We start from the raw sequence: 25551 nt of genomic DNA, 5'->3' as shown, positions 1-25551 counted from the left end.
GTTGTACAAACTTAAATGTATTTTGTAAGACTAACTGGATAAGATCTAATTAACAGTCTTATGTTTAATTCATTTTATTAACCATTAATATGTGCCAGGTGTGCAAATGTAACAGCAATGAAACTGTAGTGTCAGTTTGGTTGTAAAAGTGTATAGAGCTAAACAGCACTCAAATCAAACATAACTTGAATTAAAAGTCCATTCTGAACTTATGAACTGAACAAGTGCCAATCTTCACCACAGTGGTAACTCCAAAAACTCCAGCCTTACAAACAATCCTTATAATGCCAATACAAAACAATATTAAACATGAACAAATATCCTCCTATTATTATCTTACTCAAAAATGCATAAAATATCACTTAAATTCAACATTTGTTCACCCAGTTTCATCAATACTACAAAAAGTATTCATGTAGTCTTAAGTAAACTTCATTTTTATACATTTGATTGAATAGAACATAATGAAATCAAGTAAAAAATTTGTACTAGAATTATGTTGCTTTAGTTCATTTTACTTAAGTAAACTGAACAACCTGCAAAAATCTTTTTTTTTTTTTTTTTTTTTTTTAAGTGTGGGTATCAAATCACTGAGTTACAGGTATCCAACACCTGCCAGTGTTATTTTCAACATCCGGGCATTTGGGCAGTGATGTGTTGCTGAGGAATTTTCCAGATGCCAAATTCCCTTGCTTCGCAGAGAGCAGCTACTTGTGAGTAGAGCTACTTAAAAGTTTGTATCTTATATACAGTACATGATATATCAAAATCTTTGCATGTTAGTTTAATAATTTCAGATACAGCAACAAATTTACAATAAACAGATTATTCGTTGACATCATTACTGGCTACCTAGAAGGCCTGAACCATCCGAAGATGTCCTTGACCATTACTTTCAGTCATTAAATAGTAGTGTTAAAGAGATCGTTAATGTCTGTGGATATTTTATTTAGCCATTTTTCTCATTAAGAAAATGGTGTGCGGGCATGTTACGGCAACTTACCGCGGGTGCCTTAAAAAAGTGGGAATTTTGCATTGATTGCACCACATCTGTCTCAGTTTAGGCACATTTGAGTGCACTGTAAGCAGCCACACAATCTTAGAATCAGGTAAACACTACTAATTATTATTTAATGTTGCAAACTGTCCAGTATTATCCGGCAAGTCTTTTGGCCGAAATGAGTGCCCTTTTTCCCCTGCCTACACCGGACGCCAGCATCGTGTCAAAAGTAGATAGATAATCTATGAAGCTGTGAGAGTAAACGGATGCCACTCTCCTTTTTGCACTACACACGCGGTCGCTACATCTTGCTACTACGGAAGCTCAAAGGGGCCTTGCGTTATTAATATTTTTCCGTCTCGTTTTCTCGTGATAATGACTTTCTTTTCTCGAGCTTCCGTATGTTACCCCTCAAGACAATTAAATGGTTTTGAGCGTTTTCTTTGACACGTCCAGTGTAGACAGCCTCAAGCCATTGTCATATCAATAGACATGGGTGCCCGTTGTAGCTAGACAGTGGGTTAAAGCAGTTTCAAAAGACCCGGTTTCCAAATACGCATGCAAATGTTGAAGTAGACCCCCCTCTCTGGCGACCGTGCAAAACAAGGGACGATTAAATTGTCATGTAGAAGTTCTTGAAATACTGGGTTTAACTTAAGCATGAAGTATTTACAAGAAAGTTAACTTTGTTTCACAAATGAAGACTACATTTATAATCACTTTCATCCTGAAAAATTGGTCCATTGCGGTACTACACGTCATTTGAAATTAAGTTGTGTGGAACAAAGTCACTTTTCTATGTTGTACCAGACATTTGCTTTGGATGAGTGTATTATTTGTTACCTCATGCAGTCAAATACAGTGCTTTTTTTGCCCTGTAAAGAATTGTACAGCGTGTAGAAAAATATAATGTATTTTTTCCTTTCAGGTTTTGTATTATGGAGTGGTTTGTGGAGAGCAAAGTTTAACTATAACATGGAATACCTACCATACTATAGAACACTACGAGTATAAATTTAAAATTGAGCACAAACTACTATTCAGTGCTACTTAACTCGGGTTCGTGTGTTAAATTAGAAGTTCTTATCAACTCCAATTCAGTGTCCTTATACTTCATACTGGTGTTAAAAGTTTACACCTAAGAGTTTGTCATTTAACACCATTGCAGTGTTCAAAAAGTTAACACTTTAGAAAATGTATCACGTTTCTGATGGTTTCCATATAAACACCAGGAAAGTGTTCAATTTTGAAATTTCTCATTTACAGTACATGTAGAGATGTAATAAAACAAAGAACTTTGAGACCACTGCATAAAATGTGGTTTTCAAGGACTACTCAACTGTTAAAGCAGAGATCTGACGAGAACTTAATTCTTAGTCATAAAAAAAGTATTTAAAGTGCAGCACATAAAATGTCAGTATTATTTTTAATTTAATAATTTAAAACAATTAGTTTTCTCTGTAGTCATACAGCTTTACTCCTTTTGTAAAGGTTTTCACACTTAAGTCACTTTAAAAATAACCCTACCTCCAAATGTAAAGCGTAAAATCTTTGAGAGCCTGTATGTAGATTTACATTAAAAGGGAAGATATAAACCAGGGTTAAACCTGCATACTACAATTTTACCATGCCATCTTTATTCAAGACTGTTCTAAAAGTGGATAATAATTTGCTTAAAATATACTCTGTAGTAAAAGCATTCCTTGCTTTATAGAAGCTCTGAGGGATGACCACTCGTCACCCAGTGTGAATAGACACTCGGGGAAGCACAGCAAGAAGGATTAGCAACAGCATCTGTATTAGCATTATCAGCCACTGGGGCATTAGCACCAGACATAAAGTAGCCTGGAGTAGAGGGGAGACTCTCCTCCTTAACGGCCTCATGCGAAATCGAGGCAGATGGGTAAACACCATTGATGATATCAGGAACAGATGTATCAGGATGGGGAGGAGTTGTTGAAGAGATGCCCTCCATTTCAGCAATGGGCTCTTGGTCAGCTGCAGGCAAGGGAGGGGTCATCACACTGGACACTTTCCTGCATATGGCCCTCATTGTTATGGGAATGGACATACAACTGAAAAGAAAATCTGGTTTTCAGAGTACAGACAACAATTTGGTATAGGATCAGGCAAATTGTCCACAGTGATTCTCCGATTTAATGTCTTTATCAAAGTCTATAATCTGTGTTCTGGAAATCAGTCCATTGTGTTAAATATGGAGCATGTTTTCCATCCATAACGGTCTATGCAAATAGACTGGTCCTATGTTTTCATGAGCAACAAGTTATGGTGATAAAGCGTTAGTAAGTACCGCATAAGGACTCTGGATATGTAGTCATCTAGTTTATGATCCATGAAATCAGGCATCAGAAGTCTGCAGCTCACCTGACGAGAATCTACAACCATCACCATAACTGAAGAGAGCAATACATGACATTAACACTGCAAATATTACACATTTTTAACTATTATCACAAAGCAAATTGTTCACTTTGTTGAATGATTTTGTTCAGCATTAATACCAATTAACTTCACAAAATGAATACATCATAATATGCCTGACATTAATCAAATAAGCCTTATAAAATGGATAGTTCTGGTCCTGGATGCAGATGTCTGAGCAGTTGTCATAAAAAAGCTGTTCACCTGGCTACTGTGTATATCCTTGCACCTGAAGTCAGGAACAAAACTTCTAACAGAAAAATGGCACTTGAAAAGGAACATTTTGGTTCAATACGACTTGGCTACAAATGCTACCGATTGAGCTTATTACAAATTATTTGACTTGTACCTCATGCTTACTTAAATACAGATGGAATATGCAAAAGGTCCTTACGGACAGCCAGGTGGTTGCCATCTGGAAGACTGAAGGTAACAGAAAGGCAGTGGTCTGATTCTGGAAGGACCTCGCATCGCAGGTCAAACAATGAGCCAGCATCTATATTAAAATTGTGAAGGCAATAACATCTTAAATTACAGTAAATGTCAATGAGAAGGCCAAGAGAATGTTTTGCAAGTCTACTGACAGCTGAACACATTGATAAGTCACATTAATAACCTATGTGGTGGTAGTTGTTACTGAGACAGCTCGCCAATAGGACATTGATAGCAGATTGATGGCGAAGGATTTCCAGTAAAGCAGGGACGTGGCTAGGATGAGAGAAGGGGACTGTGTGAATTTGGGCTCCTTTCCATGCCTCATGGTCCCATTCAGCCCCAGAAAGCACATAACTGTGGCACTCAGAGGCTGGCAGTGGCTGAGAAATGTGAAAGTAACCAAGGTAAAAAGGACAGAACAGACCGGTACAATCAATGAATGGTTGCTTCTGATGTACCAAAAGAAACACTGTGCTAGCAGCAAAGAATGACAAGTACAACCCAATACAAACAAATCTAGCCCAACAGCAGCCAGTAATGGCCAAAACTTCAGTTCTGGATATCTCATAAGATCTCTGCAATATAAAATCTATCACAGCTAACGTAGTTCTTTAAGTAGAAGATAATCTTAAAAAGATGAAAATACCACAATAAACTGAACCCCCTCTATCCAGGACATCTTGGGGTTCTTCAAGCTGGTGCTGATCTTCATGAGAAGCTGAGGTAGAGGCTCCACCTGCAGGGGTGTTTTGGGTATAACACAATCTGGACAATATGCATTTATGTTAGGAGTTGGGTTACTAATATCAAATGCACTTCATGTTATTGCTTGGAAACGGTTTTATGGAATAACAAATGTTCTAATAAGTGTTTGCAGTTTGTATTAAAGTGTTTTACAAATCGGTGTATTATGCTCAGTGGCTCTAATGTTGACACCTGTAATCTTGGCCATTTTCTCAATGAAGCATGAAAGCATGGGTAGTGGTGGCTGCAGTTTGAGGAGAAAGGTGGCAGGCAGTAATTCAGAGCATGATTCAGTGAGCGGCTGAAATACAGACAACCTAAATGCACAAAAAAATAATATTTAAACAACTGATTGCGACTTACAATTCATTCTTCCATATGAAGCTAGACAGGGTAAATAGGGTCTCAAGTGCACAGTGTTCACTAGAACTTCCCATTTTCTTTGTGGTCAGTAGTTGAACCTGCATCTTTTGTGTTAGGAGCACAAATCCATGTTAAGATCAACTAGACTTGTGCTTAGGAATTCACAACTTTAAATTGGTGATCAAATATTTTATTAAATTGAGTGCATGATTTTTATTTCATAACCCAAACATTGAAACACTAATTAATGCAAACATCAATGACACAAAGCTCAAGAAACCAGCTGGCATAAAACACTCCACTGATACACACCCAAATGAGTCGACCTGGGGAGGAGAAGGGATCAATGATTCCATCTGTAGCCTGTGTGAGGTGTCACTGCTCCCCACTGTTACCAAGGCAACCTGGCCATGACTAACCTCGCCTATATGGAATTGAATAGCCTTGCAAGCATAAGACTTCTGCTGCAGTAAAGTCCAATGGTATCATATCATCATGTAGTTACATAATCAATGCAGAATGTAATTTGAGACATAATACAATTAAATATAAATGTTAAGAATTGTAAGAATCGATCAGATGTAACTTTGAGACTGCTTTTTAATACCGGTGCTTGACATCCCCATCAGAACATCTGATGGACTTATATAGTACTCAATTCTCATTGGTGTTCCTGTGAGGAGAAATAATGACTACATATTTAAAATATAAATGTGCAATTAAAAAAAAAAAAAAAAGTTTTCCTTTGCATACCCTCCTTGCATGGCTGGACATTCCCAATCCTGCCATTCTGAATGAGGTCAACATGAAGGTCACTTCCTCTCAAAAATCTAGATTACAGGGAAAGTATATGGCCATATGAACTCTTTGATTTATATGACCATACAGATCATCTCTTCATTCTGCAACAGGTGTAACTTCACTCTTTAGGCTGCCCACACCTTGGTAAATGCGATATCTTGAAAAGATCGCATTCCAGGTGCTGAAGGGAGGTGTAGATTTTAATCTTCACATCACTGCAAAACAATAATCATCATTAGAGGAATAATAATGATGGTTAATCCATAATCAAATAGACAAGACAATACCTGTCTCCTGGTATATTGTAAAAAGAGGCAAGGTCCTCCAACTTCAGAGAGAACACTTGAAATTTCTTCATCCTGTGTGGACCGAATAAACCTTTTATACAGGCCACACCCTAAGCAACTTTAAAATAGTTTCAATGGTGTGGAAGTTGATCCATAGAGAACAGAAGCTTCTACCTTAGCAAGTGAAGAAGTGATGTGCAGGACTATAAAACACATAAAAGATGCACGTTAACATAGTTTACTGAATCTCTTTCACAAACTCATGAACATTGGTCTCACCACAGGAGCTTCACCGTGATGGGCCACCCTCACGTCTTCCACTTTGCCCCCTGGCAACATCACCACCTCAATGTAAAACATGTCTGCTGTCAGATAACACACAGTCTCTGTAGGGCTTAAGTGTGATCCCAATCTACAAAACAAACAGCAAAAAATATGGCCCATGATGCAGACATTTTTCTTTTTTAAATGTCAGTACCAAGGTCTGACTTAGTTTACATAAAAAAAATATATATATATATATATATATATATTTATTATTTATTTATTTTTTTTTAAATGTGTGAATAAGACCATGATAATAGGATCTGAAAGATTCAATTTAATACTGATCAGTGTTAAGACTCTCTTCACCAAAGACAGAATGGTGACTCACTGTCATGGAATACTTTCTCCTGCATTCTACCCATGACGTTAACGCATACATTTATTTTTTATTTTTTTGTAATACAAGTTCAATATCAGAGTGGTTGATGTGAAAAGTTCAAACCCTCTTTGTTTGGCAATCATCTCCAGTCTGGACACCATGGCTTTTAGGAAGGACACTACAGACAAAATACATAAACACAAAAAAGTTTAAATGTGGTAGGCTTGTAGAATTGCAGCGCACTGCGTTGTGAAAAGTAACTTACCATTGAGTGCCTCACTGATCTTCTGAAGACAATTTGTGATTGGCTCACAAACTCTGCTGTCTGCTTTCGTTTTGTCCTGTAAAACAAAAATCTTCACCTGCTTGTTTTCTGCTCAGAGAGAACACCGATTTGATCATTTTTCATTTCGCTGGACAGGAAGCAATTATTTGCATATCACACTTCTATTCAGACCACAACAGTCTTGCTCAAGCTCCACATCTGGAATTGATTTTAAAAGTTTATGAATGCACATGATGGCAAACAAAATGCAGAAATATGATGGTCAGCTCTGTGACTGTGGCCTAGGCTAGTTTTGATGAAGTTAGTTCTTAATTTCAAAAACAGGCCCAAACTCAACCCGTTCCACATGATGTCATCTGATTAATGTGCATATACTGTTAAGCATTATAAGCCATATCAGGAAGTCTAAACAAATAATTCTCCAAAAATGTTTCACTTTCATGTTGTTCCAAACTGTACATTTGTTTAGCTGCTCTGTTCCAAATAAGGGGATGGGGATTTCTACCACAATATACAGCAAGGAAAAAATGTTCAAACAGGCAAACGCATCGTGATTGGTCATGAGGTATGCAAGAACCAAGTATGTTTGACATCATTGATGTCAAACCTGGTGCTATATTTATTAAAGCACACAAACCCCAATCAGACTTGAACTTTGGTGAAGAGGAAGATTTTTAGTGAATAACTCAGTTATTTCTGTATATTTCTCACAAACCAAATGTATGGCTACAAAACACTACAGTTCACAAGTCATATGGACTACTTTTCTGGTACTTTTTGGAGCTTCAAAGTCACCATATGGTGCGTTGAAGTCATGTCGGAATGATCGTATTTACGAGTTGAACGCACATGAATGCCACCACAAAGTCATAATTACGAGTGAGAAACTTGACTATACAAGTTGGGGGTGTGCCGATTTAAGAATTATTGTGGAAACAAATTATTATTGGTAACAATTCAGTTTTAGTTGAGGATTTTAACAGTGCAGTTTAGTTTATATGTTTTGTACTGTAAATGACAACGATAAAACTTTACAGAAAATAGGAAATATTTAGCTGGCTAATACAGCGACAAGCTTTTGCAACAAAACTACATTTCCCATCAATATGTGGCCACACAAGAATGAAAGTAGTGGATAAAATGAAGAGCAAAGCCATGCATTAGTTGTGTGATTTGTTTTGTTGCATTTGTGCTAAAAAAAAGAAGAAGAAAAAAAAAAACTTCCCGCCTTTGTAAGTACGAACTTCAGAGCACTTTTACTATGCGGACCACCAATTAAACAAAAAGGAGGAGGACTTGAACGCACCAATACAGTTGACTTTCATTGTAAGGAAAAGAACAGCACGAAATTCCATCAAATAGATATCTTTGTTTTGGAGATGACACAAGAATATACAGAATTAAAATTTTGGGGGGGTTATTCCTTGAAAGTTGTTCTCTTACCATACATCTTCGCACCAGCTGAAAGGTCTCATTCCAAGATTTATCCGCATATTTGGACTTTAGGGCAGACATGGTCTTCATATATTTGGTCTTCATAATTGGACCTACAGAGGTGGGAAGCACATTTTAAAATGGCTGCACATTTAACTGAACTTCTCTCTTCCCTGTGAATAATTAATTTATAGGTTTGATTTGATTACCACTTTCTTTCTTGGACTCCATTTTGACAACACAAGTAATTCACTTTGGGATGTTATTCAGAAGATTTTTCTAAATATCATCGAGAAATACCACAAAAAGAAAAACCCCACCAAAGTTTCATGAGAAGCCTTTAAATATAAGTGTTCAAAACTGCTCTTTCTACAACACAAAGAGATTTTCCCGCCTAGTGCGTTCTAATTAATTTACCACCATTAACGTGGCGTCGCGTGCCTCTAATCAGCGCGCGACACATTAATCTTGTAGTGGGAGAGGGAGGGGAGATTTGAACGCATGCGCAAACAGCTACCGTGCGTATCTCTGCATGGAAAACCGAAGCGGATCTATGTGACCCGCCTATCGGGATCTTCATCGGCGCTGCACGCCCATGAACACTGACTGCCGCAACACCAAAGATCACAGAAACCGGCTCATACCCGCTGTTAATACTGACGGAAGTGAAGTTTGAGGGCACATGTGATCTGGGTCTGATGACATTACTCAATGTGGTGGCTGCATTAACAGAGAGGGAAAGAGAGAGAGATCAGGGAAGAGGAATTCCCCCCTTCCAGAGTCCTTGTGTGTCTGGATTACCTTCAGCTGAACGAGCAGACACTAATGTAAGATCCAGCCCTACTGATCTTTATGAAGGATCAGGAGAGGTATTTAATACATGTCTAATATCTTAATGTCTGTTGGGGTTATAATGTTACGGTCAGACTGTCTGCTAAAACATAAAAAGCTAATGAAGTCATGCAATGAGTGTGATGATGGCTAGCCAGGCGGCTTGTGTGTGTGTGTGTGTGTGTGTGTGTGTGTGTGTGTGTGTGTGTGTGTGTGTGTGCGCGCGCTCGCTCGCGCGCGCGCGCACGCACGAAGGCTGACCCTTACAAAAAGTACTTGGGCGGTACCATGGCATTGTGATGGTTTCGGATGGTAATATGAAAACATCACAACAATAATCATTGTTGCCATTTATACACCATACTATTTATATGTTACACTGAATATCATAAAAAAAACTAATGGTTTGACTGTCTATCGTATACTATACGTGACGTGCACTAATAAAGAATATACATTATAGTCATATTATGCCTCGCTTAATTCTTAGATGTGTTATGAATCATTCAACCCTTTAGATCAGATCAGTTATAGTTAATTTGGTAGTCAACACTAATGTGTATGAGTAGATTTCTCTTTGTTAGGCAGTTCTGGATTGATCTTTTACATTAATTGAAGAGCCCAACTGTTGCTTTTTGGTTTGTTTAGATTTGCCTTATCTCAATGTGACATGAGATGCTTTATAGTAATGATAATAGATAATAAAACAATATTTGCTGCTGTCTACCAAATAGGCAACAAAGGCTTCCAAGGTCATGTGTGTTTTTTTTAAATGTTCAAATTATTATTATAATTTTTTTTTTTGTAGATTGATTTCCCTGAAAAGTGTCCGATCAAAACATTGATCTGTTTGTTTCAGCATCCCCAACAGGCCAGCACCGCAACAGTGGCTTAGCCAATGGTGTAAGTTTTGGGTGGGGCTATTTGTTTATCTGACCAATGGAAGATGGTGAAGCGTTTAGGAAACCTGTTTGAATATGGTGGTATTTCCACAATAGAGTTTAACAGTTCATGCCCACTTTGTCAGCTGCCTTGGTTCCGGAAATGTTTTTCCCATATTTTTTTTTCTATAGCGATTATATAAAGCACTTCATCAAAGAGTTATAAAATATGAACAAAACCATCCAGGTCTGAGGTGAATCACAACATTATAAACTTTGTTTGAAGAAAAAAGTACTTGAAAATCAGACTAAATGTCAAAGGTACAAGACTTTGTACTTAATGTCTTTTAATGCGGAAATGAACTACAATCCCATGAAGCATTGCGAAATACATAATAAAATTCAAAGTTCTGGAATAATAATTTTTTTATGTTGTTGATTGCAAGTATAAAATTAATATATGTTAAGTTTATTGCTAAATATTCAGATAGATATGGATTAGGGATGTGCCAGGATTGTTGAATTATCAATTAGTCGTCCAACAACCACAACAAGTCGATTAGTGGAGTCAACTACTAACATATTTTTGGTTGTGGTGGTCTTAATGGGAGACTCATTTCTCAAATTAATTGAGAGACGCCACTGCTCTCAGTGTGTTTTTGCATGACAATAGCTTTCTGTGCTTAACAGTGAATAATAGTCATCACAATAAAACCCTGGCAAGTAGTTTCACTGTCAGATGTTAAATCCTCTGCTGTGAGTAATATTCCATTATTTGTGAGGAGGTGTAGAGACAAAGTCATTTTTTGATTCTGTTTGACACTGCTTAAAGCTGCACTACATAACGTTTTGCTCTCTAGTGACATCTGGGGTTGAAACTTAAAATTGCAAGCAATTTGCAGAAGAACACATTACATCAGTCGTGTTTCGGCACTGCTCTTCTGGAGGATGAATCTCATGATTTTTGCATGGGAGATCTTCAGAGCTCGATCATAATGTGCTACTTTCATGCTGATATTATGTTATACATTAAAATATTTAAAACTGAAATATTACGTGCTTTGATGAAGATAAAAAACACTTCTATTTACATATTTTGAAAGAATGAATTTTACACTTATAGTGCTTTTCTGACACTGCACTCAAAGTGCTTTTACAGGGGGAACAGGGGAATCCCCTCAATCACTACCAGTAGATTTTAATATTATTTTCAAGTGTTTTATCTACTATTAATGTTTGTATTGTACTACACTTATCAATTTAAGAGGTGAAACTCATGATATGGCTGATATGAGTTTGTGACGAGGAGTAGTGGGTGGCTGGGCCGTGAGGGTGCTTTGTGTTTTATGTTGCTTTAAGTTTAATTTATGTCATTAAAGTTCTGTTGACTGTTCTGCCGGTTCCTGCCTCCTCCTTGCCAATCCTGCACCCCAGTGGCGGCTGCTGGTCTTTCAAAGAGGGGAAGCTCATTTTCGGCCTACATTATAAACTTATTTACCCTATTTTTTGCACTAAATCAATCTTAGGTGTTGAGCTGCCCTGCTGTTTAATTCTAATTTTTTCCTCGTAAGGAAGACTTTCAAATGGCTTCGCCAAAATCAGGTCGACAATATTAGCACCGTCTGCCATCATGCGCAGTTTCACCCGTACAACGCTAGCCTAGCCTACTGTATGAATGAATGAATGAACGAACGAACGAAAGAACGAACGAACGCTCTAAAACAAAATATATTAAACTTGGTAAAACTGAAACAAGGAATGTGGTGTATAATTGTGTGAAATGTATTATGCAAATTGACTAGCAATTTCTCCAAACAAATATAAAGAAATAGGTTGCAGCAGTTTGTCTTTCGACTACACTTGAGAAATCAGCGATGGGACTGAGCTGAAATAGCTTCAGTGACTTCTTATAGTACAGATTCGCTGTCAATCAAAAGGAGATGCAGTCTTTCGACAGATCCTCCAATCATCACGCTGAAGCCCAGAGTCCGGGCCAGCCCACTCCTCATTCACCCCCAGAGACGCTGAGCGTCCGTGGGCGGACATAATCGCAGCATTTATCCAATGACCGTCTATTTTCGAGCACTGAAAAAACTGTTCAGAGCAGCCCCATTGAAGTCAATGGACGCTCGGCTTCAACAGGGAAATGCACTGACGCTACGGGAATGTATGAGAAGTAAATCGAGTCAGCCGACCTGCTATATGTAATGTAGCTGATTCTGAACGAACTCATCTTCGAGATGAACGTGTTCTAACGCATTTTTAGTCAATAAATTGTTTACACAATAGTACATATTTTACCATTATTTTTTTGACATTATAGGGGAAGCTGAGCTTCCCTTGCAGTCTTAAAGAAATCCCCACTGCTGCACCCGTTACATTGGTGCCGAAACCTGGTAAGGAGGAGGGATTCGCTGTCGTGGCGTCCTCGCCGCTGCCGTCCACAAGGGGAGGAGCCGTGGCTGTCCACTGGGGGATGGAGGAGTCACTGCTGGGAGTCGGAGGAACTACTACAATCTGCCAGGAAGGGGAGGAGCCGTTCCGTCCACCAGGGGTCAGAGGAGTTGCTGTCATCTGCCAGAAGGCGGAGGAGTGGTTGAGGACCAGGCAACAGCGTGTCTGGATGGCGCCCTTGCCTCAATCGAGAGGGGGAGGAGTGTGAGGATGCACGGCCAGCGGTTAGTCAGCTGATCAGCAGGAGAGTGAGATGAAGGGGAGACAGAGATGCCAGTTTGAGAGAGAGAGAGAGAGAGACACACACACATGGCCGCTGAATTCATGTCATTAAATTTCTGTTGACTGTTCTGCCAGTTCCCTCCTCCTCCTCCACTGATGCTGAACCCGTTTATGAGTTCAGTTGAAGACTTTATTATTTTATATTAGGATATATTGTACAGCCTCAGTTGATAATGCAAGTGAACCATCATACTACAATAGTATGTCTGTGCAATGCACACAATAACACCATAAACTAAAAACATAAAAAAAGGATTCAGTAACAATGGGGATCAAATATACTTTATTAAACATATTCTGCTTAATTATGCAATATAACTATTAAAAGTCAATTTCAGAAGTCTTAAATATTAGTAAACATGTCACTAGGGCTGAAACGATTATTCTGCGTTTATTGGCAACGTCAACAATAAAAAAAAATTGTAATGATGATGTGCCATAGGAGCAACTACCACCTTGCACCTGACTGAGGAGAGGAAGAATACACTGCTCACAGTCCAGATGCACTTAAAACTTTTAGATGATGTAGATCACAAAGTATGACATAATTATAATGCAAAAATACAAAAGCACACAGAAGCACTCTCATTGTGGAATATGTCAAGTTATTTTTATTTGTATAGCACCTTTCACAACATGCATCATTTCAAAGCAGCTTTACAGAAAATCATGCATTAACAGAAAATGATACCGTAATATCTATAGTGCATCCGGAAAGTATTCACAGCACTTCACTTTTTCCACATTTACACATGTAAACAGCCTTATTCCAAAATTGATTCAATTCATTATTTTCCTCAAAATTCTACAAACAATATCCCATAATGACAACATGAAAGAAGTTTGTTTGAAATCTTGTACATGTACACAACTATTCACAGCCTTTTCCATGACACTCAAAATTGAGCTCAGGTGCATCCAGTTTCCACTGATCATCCTTGAGTTGTTTCTACAACTTGATTGGAGTCCACCTGTGGTAAATTCAGTTGATTGGACATGATTTGGAAAGGCACACACCTGTCTTTATAAGGTTTCACAGTTAACCGTGCATGTGAGAGCACAAACCAAGCCATGTGTTCCAAGGTCTGTAGTCTGTAGTCTGTAGTCTGTAGTCTGTAGTCTGTAGTCTGTAGTCTGTAGTCTGTAGTCTGTAGTCTGTAGTCTGTAGTCTGTAGTCCTACGAGACAGGATTGTATTGAGGCATAGATCTGGGGAAGGGTACAGAAACATTTCTGCAGCATTTAAGGTCCCAATGAGCACAGTGGCCTCCATCATCCATAAATGGAAGAAGTTTGGAACCACCAGGACTCCTCTTCGAGCTGGCTGCCTGGCCAAACAGAGCGATCGGGGGAGAAGGACCTTAGTCAGGGAGGTGACCAAGAAACCGATGGTCACTCTGATAGAGCTCCAGCATTTCTCTGTGGAGAGAGGAGAACCTTCCAGAAGAACAACCATCTCTGTAGCACTCCACTAATCAGGCCTGTATGGTAGAGTGGCCAGACGGAAGCCACTCCTCAGTAAAAGGCACATGACAGCCCGCCTGGTGTTTGCCAAAAGGCACCTGAAGGACAAAATTCTCTGGTCTGATGAAACTAATATTGAACTTCTTGGCCTGAATGGCAAGCATCATGTCTGGAGGAAACCAGGCACTGCTCATCACCTTGCCAATACCATCCATACAATGAAGCATGGTGGTGGCAGCATCATGCTGTGGAGATGTTTTTCAGCGACAGGAACTGGGAGACAAGTCAGGATCGAGGGAAAGATGAATGCAGCAATGTACAGAGACATCCTTGATGAAAACCTTCATTGGACCATAGACTGGGCCGAAGGTTCATCTTCCAACAGGACAACGACACTTAAGCACACAGCCAAGATAACCGTACCAAGTGGCTACGGGGCAACTCTGTGAATGTCCTTGAGTGGCCCAGCCAGAGCCCAGACTTGAACCCGATTGAACATCTCTGGAAAGATCTAAAAATGGCTATGCACTGACACTCTCCATCCAACCTGATTGGGCTTGAGAGGTCCTGCAAAGAAGAATGGGAGAAACTGTCCACAAATAGGTGTGCCAACCTTGTAGCATCATACACAAAAAGACTTCAGGCTGTAATTGGTGCCAAAGGTGCTTCAACAAAGTATTGAGCAAAAGCTGTGAATACTTATGTACATGTGTTTTTATTTATTATTTCTTTTTATTTTTTTATTTTTAATACATTTGCGAAGATTTCAAACAAACTTCTTTCACGTTGCCATTATGGGGAAATAATGAAATTAATACATTTCAGAATAAGGATGTAACATAACAAAATGTGGAAAAAGTGAAGCGCTGTGAATACTTTCCGGATGCACTGTATAAAGTCTTGAGTCATCATTGTGTCGTTTGATTAAATGCAATTATGAAGTGTGTAAAAATAAGTAATTCAATAATAATTGCATTTAGAAACCCAGTGAGCAAGCCGAAGGTGACTGTGGCAAGGAACACAAAACTCTGTAGGATGAAAAATAACCTTGGGAGAAACCAGGGTTTATGATTAATGACGAATGTCTCTGAAGTTCATCCTGAATTAACGGAGGAGGTGAATACAGATGCATTGTCCTTTGTTAGTTGGCTGATGAAGGCTTTTGTTGGCAATTTATTGATAGTCTATGTATTCCATTTTAAGAGTGTAGTCCATCATTAGACAAAGGTGATGCAGGCCGAGATCAGTGAGGTGCTTGGCAGTTCAACCGGCTGTGAATTTTGGTGAGGTGTATCCTATGTCCAAGGTTCATGCAGTGGCATATGAAGTATCCCGTGTCTTATGGTTGGAGTTGGCATCAGTTCATCCTCTGAGGTCCATCGTAATAGACTGAAGTGATGTCTGGCTGGCACCGGCTGCATTTTGTTGCCATCACTGAGAGACTCGTAGCAGCGGAGTCCGATACCAAGCAGGAATGGAGCTGGATCCGGCCGGTTCTGGTTATACATTTAAATAAACCTGGGGATAGGAGTCCTGAGGTTGAGACATAGAAACAAATAGAATAATATTAGCATAGATGCCATTACATTTATAAATCAAGATAAATGTTTATGTTCCATCAGTCTGTGTCCCGAACAATGTTAGGGAGAATATTCCATAGTTTAGGAGCTAAATAGGAAAAGGATCTACCTCCTTTTGGGGATTTTGATATTCAAGGAACTATTAACAGGCCAGAGTTTTGCAATCATACTGAATGTGATGGAATATAGCATAGTAGAAGTAATGTGGAGCTAGACCATTCAAAGCTTTGTATGTAGTTAACAGAATTTTTAAATTAATATGACATTTTACACAGTTTAACAGTTTTTTACATTTAGCCAATGTAACAGCAATAAAATGGGGCTAATATGATCATATTTCTTGTTTCTAGTCAGCACTCTGGCTATTGCATTTTGAACCGATTGAAGTTTATTTTTTTAACTTGCTGGACATCCTCCCAGTAATGCATTACAATAATCTAGTCTTGAGGTCATGAACGCATTCATAATTTTTTTGGTGTCAGCAACAGGGAGCATATGTCGTAACTTAACAATATTTCTTGGGTGGAAGAATGCTGTTCTACAAACATTGGAAATTTGTTTTTCAAATGACATATTGGTATCAAATATAACACTTAAGTACATCCATCGAGAGTCAAATTATATTTTAGCAGAAATTTGTGAAATTTCATTGGGTTTCGAGGAAATATAAAGTTGGGTATCGTCGGCACAACAGTGGAAACTTATTACATTATTCCTTATCTCCCAGAGGAAGCATATATATGGAGAAAAGCTGAGGCCCTAAAACATACCAGTGGCACTCCATACTTAATTTTTGTTTGATTTGACAATTTCTCGTTTACACAGACAAAGTGGTAGCGGTTTGCTAAATGGGACCTAAACCATGCTAATGCAAGTCCACAAATGCCAACATAATTCTCTATAACAAATAGCCTATTCAAGAGAATGTCCTGATCTATCATGTGGAAAGCAGCACTAAGATCTAAAAGCACTAGAAGAGAAATGCAGCCGTGAACAGATGATAAGAGCAAGTCATTAGTAACTCTAATAAGTGAAGTCTGGACTGTGCTTTGGCCTAAATCCTGACTGAAATTGTTCATACTATTTCTGTGTAGAAATGAACATAATTGGGAGGACACAAACTTTTGTAGTTTTTTCAACATAAACGGGAGATTTGATACGGTCTATGATAAGCCAATTCTCCAGGATCAAGTTGTGGCTTCTTAATAAATGGTTTGATAACTGCCAACTCAAAGTTTCTTGGGACATGTCCCAAGGATAGCGAGGAGTTAATAATATTAAGAAGAGGTTCTGAGATTACAGGGAATGCCTCTTTTAATAGCTTAGTTGGTACTGGATCTAACGTGCATGCTGTGGCTTTTGATGTTTTGATAAGTTTTGTTAGCTCTTCATGAACTATGACATTGAAGGATTGAAGTTGCATGTGAGAAAATTTACGAGACTGTTTTCTGAGGTACTGCGACAGATGATTGCATATTTCCAATTTTATTTTTGATTATTTAAATTTTTTCAATAAAGAAATTCATGAAGTCATTACTATTGTGCTGCGACGAACTATCTGGTTCAGTTGAGGCTTTATCCCTACCAATTTTGCCACAGTACTGAATAAACATCTAGGATTGTTGTGGTTATTTTCTATGAGTTTGCTAAAATATGCTGACCTGGCAGCTTTTAGTGTTCTGTCTGTAGCTAGACACTATTCTTCCATGCACCGTGAAATACCTCTAATTTTGTATTCTTCCGAGCTGCTGTCCTGAGAGCATGAGTGTGATCATTGTACCATGGTGTGGGTTTTTCTTTATTCGAATGGTGGCGACACTATCAAGAGGGCTAGAGATGACTGTATTTATACTTTCTATTATTTCATCAAGTTCTTCTAGACTTTGGGGCTTAAGTTAAGACTGAGTGTATGAGATAGATCTGGAAGAATATTAATGAAGCTATCTTTAGTGGTCGAAAGAATTGTGCTACCTGAACGATAGCATGATGTAGATTGAGTAACATTAGCTGATCGCAGCATACAAGAGACGAGGTAATGATTGAGATGTCATCACTCTGCAGTAGTATTTCTATAGTATCAACATCAACTCCATATGACAGAATAATTCTAGCATATGATTTTGGCAATGAGTTGGTCCTGTTCTCACATTTTCAAGCGAGTTGAGAATATCAATAAATGCTAATCCCAATGTGTCATTTTCATTATCTATGTGAATGTTGAAGTCAGCAACAATTAAAGCTCTATCTACATAACTACTAAATTGGATAGAAAATATGCAAATTAGAAGAAGGCCCAGGTGATCTATATACGGTAGCAAGGGCAAAAGACGAGAGAGATTTTTTTATTTTATTTATATCTGACGGGGTTTCATTAAGCATTATTAGTTTAAAAGACTTAAATTTATATCCTGTCCTCTGAGTAACACAACATGTCATTGTAAATTGTTGCAACACAATTGGGACCTTAAATGCTGCAGAAATGTTTCTGTACCGTCCCCCTCGACACCTCAGGCGAGGCTCATTTTTATAACCATAACCTGGGGGAGTAGATTCATTTTAAACTAATATATTCATCCGGTTTAAGCCAGGTTTCAGTCATACAGAGCACATCCATACTATGATCTGTAATGATTTAATTTACAATTAGTTCTTTGGCTGAAAGAGATATAATGCTATCTTTATATGATGTTTATCTTTTATCTATCAAGTTTGAACTTGATAAAAACTAATTCTAAATGATTTAATGAGGGGTTTGTGTTTGGTAGTTTGGGGAACAGAGACAGTCGCTGTATGATATCTAGGTGATACAGTCTCTGTGTGTTGTAGTTTATGTGACCTGTGTGATGTTTCAAGGCAGCTAGCAGACGTTTGAATTAGCCAGATTGTCTGTTTCCTGACCTGGGCCCCAGTCAGTCAAATACTATCATTACTAAGACTATTAAGACTATGAGCCAAATTACTAGAGAGGAGAGCGGCACCTTCCCTGGAGGGATGGAGTCCATCTCTCTTTAGCAGTTCAGGTCTACCCCAAAAACCCTTCCAATTGTTTATAAATCCTATGCTATTCTCCAGACACCACTCAGACATCCAGTGACACTAATTTACTATAAACCCTGTCACCACGACGAGCAGGGAGGGGGCCAGAGCATATTACAGTGTCAGACATAATTTTTTTAAGCAGAGCCAGAGCTCTTTAAAGGAAACACTCCGGCGATCTTAAATCTTAATCTTAAATGCAGTAATTTTTTATTTAAAGCGTTATAGCTTTATTAAAGTTCAAATAGTACGGAAGTAGATCATGTAAATAACTACAAACTCCGAAACTAGCATTTATCTGTGTGGTCAGTGCCTCTTCTATGAGTTGCGTGAAGCGTTCTGATCCAAGGGGGAGAGATTGAAACTGCACCCAGTTTGTGCACACTCTGTTGCGAGGGACGCTCACCCTTCGTACGCTTGCTGCAGCTAGATTTTGATGGCTCGCTGTAATGTTTTATGTGTTGGTTCATGTATTCCATGTCTTTTATTTTGAAAAGTTTAGTTCCTTTATCCCTAGTCATGTGATTCCTGTTTCCCTCCATATTCATGTCTTGTTTTCATTGGTTTATTGTCTTGTTACTCTAACAGTTCTAGTTTGTCACTGGTTTAAATGTATTAGTCTTGTTATCTTGTTTGTAGTTCTGTCTGTTCATTGTTTGTCTTGTTACCCATGCCTGTGTATTTATGCCCTCATGTTTTCCATTGTCCCTTGTCAAGTATTGGATGTGTTTTGTGCAACAGATTCAGTTTCATGCCAAGTCTGTGCCACGTTTATATGAAGCCACGTTTATGTCAAGTCAAGTTAAGTTGTTTATGTTTTGGTTTGTATTCACGTTTGGATTACTACACTTCATCATCATTTCTTCTGTGCATTTCTTGTCTTGAAGAAATTTGGCAATAAACCGCTTTATTAATAATAGAGAGTTTGTTTTTTGTGAGTTAAAAATGGATTGAAGTGAACAGAAATGTGAGAGAGGGTAGACTTCACCCTTTATACAATGCAAGAAAATAAGTTTTTGTTTTGGCTTGTTTTCCTATGTAAATGTCTAAAACTCCTTTTTAAAACAATGTACATTTTCTTTAGCAGCTATACTGCAGAAGAAAACATTGTTATCTGAGAATGTTGAATATAATTTTTATAAATATTTTAAAATCTCTAAAAACCCTTTAAAAAGATGCATTCACCTGAGAAGTAGCATATAAGATATTTAGACATGCTTTTAGAGAATAGATCTTGAATACAAGTATATTTTGTCTTTACTGCACTCGCAGAAGTATAACCAAGTGAAAAAATACACTTGTATACAAAATACACTTATGTTTAAGATACATTCTCTTAAAGAAGTCTAAGTATCTTGTTTTAAGGGCTTTTAGACAATTTCAAAAGGAAAACAAGAAAAAACACTTGATAACAATATGATTTTTTTTGCAGTGAATTTCTTTACTGAGTTAAAAATTATTATTTTTCCCCTTTAATTCAGTGAATGTCATTTAGAAGTATTTTTAAAATATGATTTTGTACTTTTATTGTTAGTAAGCACATTTAATACAACCTTTGAAGTCGGGGCACAAGGTGAATAATCGGTTAAGAGCTAATGATGAATCATTGCAATAATCGTTAGAATAATCGATTACCAAAATAATCGTTAGTTGCAGCCCTACATGTCACAGTAACATCCCCCAACAATGTAGATGCATCGCAATTGGTTAACACATGAGTAATGCTCAATTCATACAAGCATGACAACCAATATAAGTTTCTACAACCCTATCAGAAAACATATCCAAGCATTATAGCAGGTAAACGACTTGAACACCAAATGGATAACAGATAAACATCCATCCAGATTGCTGCGATGGTGTCCTGAACTGCATGAGTGTGACTGACTGAACTGAACGTAGTTTCTCCAGAACAAGAGACAGTTGGTTCTTCTTCTCTGTGTTTATGGACATGACATAATGACGCAAGGTTGCCGATGGAAGCCAGCGATTTTGTGTGAAATCTGACCCGACAGCTCAAAATCTAAATAATTTTTATAGGCATACCGTAGTGAATTGGGGTAAGGTAAGGACATTGTTTAAATAGATAATCATAGCAAAAAAAGGTTTAAACTGCTGGAACTCTTGCATTTTTGAATGTGCAGCATGGATCAGTCAAAAAAACTCCAGTTACATTGAAGTGCGTCATGAATGGGCTTTTTACTTCTGGCACTAGACTCTATTCTGTTTGGTGCTGCTTGTTGCACAGAAAGAAAAAACTTAACCTTTAAATTCAATGGTGGTAAAACTGTTTAAGTGAAAACATTTGTAACCCCAGAGTCTAACCTGTGGTGCTGTTTTTTTGCTGTGATGTAGGCCTTTGTTGATGGTTGATATCTTGTGATGGTCAACCACACCCAGACATCACTGAAAAGCCAAAGCTATTGCTTGTGAGGACTCTGACATCAGTTGACTATACACTGCTTTGAGTTCATAAGCAAGTTGTTTAGAGTAGAAGTGGGTGGATAATGCAATAAACTATTTTATGTTTACTTTAATTCCTTATAATGGAAGAAACATAAAGCCATTAGACCTTTTTCCTTTTCAGACTATAATTGCCTATCATGCTTTTCAGCAATTTGGTAGGGGAATAACCAACTCCTTGCTTGCCTTTTTTTTTTTTTCATTCATAACTTAATATGGCCTCCTTTATTGCGGCACATTGTTGTATCAAAGATGAAAGTAAATGTAATTTATATCAACATGCTTTTGACAAACAAGCCTGTAAGTTTATGTGTGTTTGGATGAGAAGCTGGATTTTGGTTGTTTTGTTTTAGATGGGATATTAAAAGTTATTGGGCTGCCTGCACATCTTGTAGATAACCAACAGGTTTAATCTTGCTTCCTCCAGATACAGGGGTGGTACATGGTCATCTCCCGAATTATCTCCCACCCTGACCCCTCACTCCAGTAACCTTCAGCATCTTCTTGACCTCCCTGATCCAAACTACCCTGGGCAGAATCCGCTACCCTAAAAACTTTCCTCTCAACCCCACCAACGGTTACCATGGCAACAGCTAAGCCGAAAGGGCAGAACTCGCTGGCTCTTCACAAGGTGATCATGGTCGGGAGTGGTGGTGTGGGAAAGTCGGCTCTAACTTTGCAGTTCATGTACGACGAGGTGAGAATATGCATAATTGGAGCTTTAATCAAAGTTTTTTTTAGTCAGAACTCTGTGCAAATAGGCAGTTTAGGATATGGCCCTTCTGGAAAACCAGCTTCTGATGGTAGCTGGTTTTACATTTCTAGCTTGTCAAAACTGGTCATTTATGGTAGCTGGTTTAAGCTGATCTAGATGGTTGATCAGCTGGTGGACGTGGTTTTGATTTTGTTGACTTGTCAAATTAGTTAGAGCTGGTGGACCACCTTTTGCCAGAAACAAACCAGATACTATATCACGAAAACCAGCTTGATCACCTTAATCTGGTATGGCCTTTTTTTTTTTTTTTCAGCTGGGAACCCAAGTCAAAGGGCAGGCTGAGTACTGTATCTTCGTGTTAGATAGTTGGAGCTATCCCCTTGTGTTTGTTTGGGGATAGTATGTGGCTTCTCTTCTCCTTGATATAACGTTGTTGATTTTCACATCTCTAATTTCCATCAGTTTGTGGAAGACTATGAGCCCACAAAAGCTGACAGCTACAGGAAGAAGGTGGTTCTGGATGGAGAGGAAGTTCAGATAGATATTCTGGACACAGCAGGTCAGGAGGATTATGCTGCCATCCGGGATAACTACTTCCGCAGCGGCGAAGGATTCCTCTGTGTCTTCTCCATCACTGAACTAGAATCTTTTGCAGCGACTGCTGATTTCAGGTAATTTATTATTCTCCTGATGAGAACAGATGCTCTTGAACTTGATTAAAAGAGCTGTATTGATTTGAAATGTTCCTCTTTAATTAATGACAACCTTGTAAATGTAAATTTTTGTTTAATTAAATTAGTAAACTTATAAAGCCAGAGATATTTTTGCACATTTTGCTTTTAAAGAGATTTGACATGATTTTAGCACTTTTGACACAAAGGCATTCTTATTATTCTATGTTTTCTCATTGCGTTCAGATAATTTTGATTTCTGGCAGTGTCTCAAATTTGAGGTATTAGGGTTGTTTTGATAGAATAAAAGAGTCAGGGGCACATAGTTGGAGCAAGTTGTTCGAAAGTTACCTTCTCTACACAGAGAGCAGATTCTACGTGTAAAAGAAGACGAGAATGTCCCCTTCCTGTTGGTGGGGAATAAGTCCGATCTTGAGGACAGGAGACAGGTGAGCTCAGATGAGGCCAAAGTTAGAGCTGATCAGTGGGGGGTGTGCTACGTGGAGACGTCTGCGAAGACCCGAGCCAACGTAGACAAGGTAAAGACTACTGAAATTACATAATGTAAATTCTTGAGTATTGTTAAACAACTGTGAACCCTTGATGATTTCTTAATGTACTTAAATTGCTTCTGCAATTGCTTAAATTGGTAACACTTAAAAATAAGGCCTTTTTTTTACATTAGGTAGTGTATTAAGTATCGTGGACTAACAATGATTTTTACTGCATTTATTAATTACATGGTAATTTAAGTAAATTAATTATATAGAATGGTTCATTGTTAGTTCATAATGCATTAACTAATGTTAAATTATACAAGTTGAAGTTGAATGTGTTTGTGTATGTAGAAATTAACATTTGCCAAGATTAATAAATGCTGTACAAGTATTGATCATTGTTAATAGAGTAACAATGCATCGCGATCTTCTTTTGAATGATATCGATATAGAATCTTACCTTAACCCTCTTCTACAATGAGAGGAAATCACTTGCATTTGCAACCAAATTTCATGCTATGTGACTAAAAATAGGCTGGTAAATTTTCTGATTTCACTCACCAGTGATTGTGTTGTATAGTGGGGAAGATGTTCAGCAACGAGATCCTTTCATTGCATGTTGAGAGTAAATGTTTGGTTTGACACTTTCCAATGAGTGTCCAAAGATGAGATCCACGGAATACAAAGAAAAAAGTTGCATACTCTAATATTTCGTTGGAACGCATATAGCTTTGATTACAGTGTGCATTCGGGATTGTTTCGACAACCTTATACAACGTCCATATGCCCAATGTCCTTATTTCCATACAAAGATGCATTCATTTTATCCCAATTCCATGTTTAATAGTTAATTACATTTTTATGAGTGGATTCCGTGATTCCATCCGTGTTTTCTAAATCGTGCAAATCATAGTGCCCTAAATATTTCATAAAATAATTTTTCTGGCAAACACCACAAATCCCTCATATTTTTTAACTCCTCCCCTCCAACCCCTTTATATAGAGACAACTTTTCACAATCCAGTTGATTTCCCCATCCCGCCCTACATTTTTTGAATATCCTGTTTCACTCATATGTCAGATTACAGAAGTAAAATTGTCCTTGCCACAGTCGCCTTCGGCTTGCTCAATGGGGTTATAAATACTATATTATTTAATTACTTATTTTTAAGCATAATTCACAATCATATTTTAACTAATTATAGTTAAATATAATGAGTCTATAGACATTATAGACATTACAGTTTTATCAGCTACTTTGAAACGATGTGTGTTGTGAAAGGCGCTATACAAATAAAAATGTCTTGACTTAACCTACATTTGTTTATCGACAGTACAAGCAATTTGGAAGCTGGTTTAGCTGAAGTTACTTAGTTTTGCTGAATACTATACTGTCTTGATTGCAGGTTTTCTTTGACCTCATGAGGGAAATTCGTGCCAGGAAGATGGAGGACAGTAAGGAGAAGAATGGCAAGAAAAAGAGGAAAAGTCTGGCCAAACGAATCCGTGAAAGATGTTGCATTTTATAGCCTCAGTGATGATACAATCTTAGGTTTTACACTTGTATCTGTATGTCTTTTTTGCCCTGTCGCAAACTAATCCTCATCTGCGATGTTTCCTGTTGTTTGTATGTGAGACTGTTGCTAGAATAATGGATTACAGTTGATTTCTTAGATTATGCCATATGCTGTAGTGCCCACTTGATGCTGGAATCTCCTGTATGTCTTTTAAAGGAAATCATTCAAACAAGAAAAAAAGAACATTTTAAGATTTGATTCTTGTGTCAAATTTAAATTGTCATATGAGTTCCAAATGACACTGTAGACTGATTGGTTGGATTGATGGAGGAGTCAGGAGACCAGGAGGTAGGTTCAGTTTAGTACTTTTAATAATGTACTTTTCACACGCACACACACGACAAAACCGTCGTTACAATTATATTTCCCTTAGCCGGGCACAGGCTTCCACTGTATCTGTTGTGCTTCACGCACTCTCTCTCCCCCTCTCTCGACATTTGGCGTTCCTTAAATGTCTCTCTCCGTATCACTATAACAAGACACAGGTGTTAGAGGTAATTACAAACCAGGTGACAAGCCTTACCGACTCTCTCTCTCTCCGCAGACCGACACATGAACACACCCCCCATGCCACAGACACTATTTAAAAGGCCTTTTGGCCTTAATTTTTAATAACTTCCACTCGTCACCATGACCTGATTGATTCCACTTACTTGAAAAACT

The 25551-nt window shown here is 38.0% G+C and overlaps 2 protein-coding genes across 3 annotated transcripts; one reads left to right on the top strand and one right to left on the bottom strand.

The window, feature by feature from the left end:
* Positions 1-2708: 2708 nt before the first annotated feature.
* zgc:111976 (uncharacterized protein LOC553663 homolog) lies at positions 2709-8543 on the bottom strand. The gene is made up of 17 exons (XM_052113398.1): positions 8448-8543; positions 6984-7059; positions 6842-6896; positions 6352-6484; positions 6247-6275; positions 6073-6144; positions 5926-6000; positions 5738-5814; positions 5592-5657; positions 5297-5408; positions 4814-4938; positions 4524-4642; positions 4059-4257; positions 3837-3938; positions 3312-3414; positions 2982-3075; positions 2709-2867 (listed from the first exon to the last, which is right to left on the bottom strand). Exons 1-17 carry the CDS (start codon positions 8541-8543, stop codon positions 2709-2711), a joined length of 1692 nt encoding a protein of 563 aa, XP_051969358.1.
* A 441-nt stretch (positions 8544-8984) lies between these two features.
* LOC127634013 (ras-related protein Ral-A-like) lies at positions 8985-25400 on the top strand. Of its 2 annotated transcripts, none has more exons than XM_052113399.1 (5): positions 8985-9265; positions 21856-22125; positions 22606-22814; positions 23179-23353; positions 24718-25400. In XM_052113399.1, exons 2-5 carry the CDS (start codon positions 22012-22014, stop codon positions 24838-24840), a joined length of 621 nt encoding a protein of 206 aa, XP_051969359.1. In that variant the 5' UTR covers positions 8985-9265; positions 21856-22011; the 3' UTR covers positions 24841-25400. The 2 variants fall into 2 exon arrangements, with proteins under 2 accessions (XP_051969359.1, XP_051969360.1); XM_052113400.1 differs by having other exon boundaries at positions 8985-9307.
* Positions 25401-25551: the final 151 nt, after the last annotated feature.

This window comes from Xyrauchen texanus, chromosome 41 (assembly GCF_025860055.1).
Source record: "Xyrauchen texanus isolate HMW12.3.18 chromosome 41, RBS_HiC_50CHRs, whole genome shotgun sequence".
Lineage (NCBI taxonomy): Eukaryota > Metazoa > Chordata > Actinopteri > Cypriniformes > Catostomidae > Xyrauchen > Xyrauchen texanus.
This window is presented reverse-complemented; position numbering and strand designations above follow the sequence as displayed.

Coding starts and splice junctions, on each gene's coding strand:
- LOC127634013 (XM_052113399.1), top strand. CDS start 22,012: ATGGCAACAGCTAAGCCGAAAGGGCAGAACTCGCTGGCTCTTCACAAG. Junction 22,815..23,178: donor GCAGCGACTGCTGATTTCAG/GTAATTTATTAT, acceptor TTCTCTACACAG/AGAGCAGATTCTACGTGTAA. Junction 23,354..24,717: donor CCCGAGCCAACGTAGACAAG/GTAAAGACTACT, acceptor TCTTGATTGCAG/GTTTTCTTTGACCTCATGAG.
- zgc:111976 (XM_052113398.1), bottom strand. CDS start 8,543: ATGAAGACCAAATATATGAAGACCATGTCTGCCCTAAAGTCCAAATAT. Junction 6,897..6,983: donor GATCAGTGAGGCACTCAATG/GTAAGTTACTTT, acceptor TTTTGTCTGTAG/TGTCCTTCCTAAAAGCCATG. Junction 6,001..6,072: donor TACAATATACCAGGAGACAG/GTATTGTCTTGT, acceptor ATTGTTTTGCAG/TGATGTGAAGATTAAAATCT.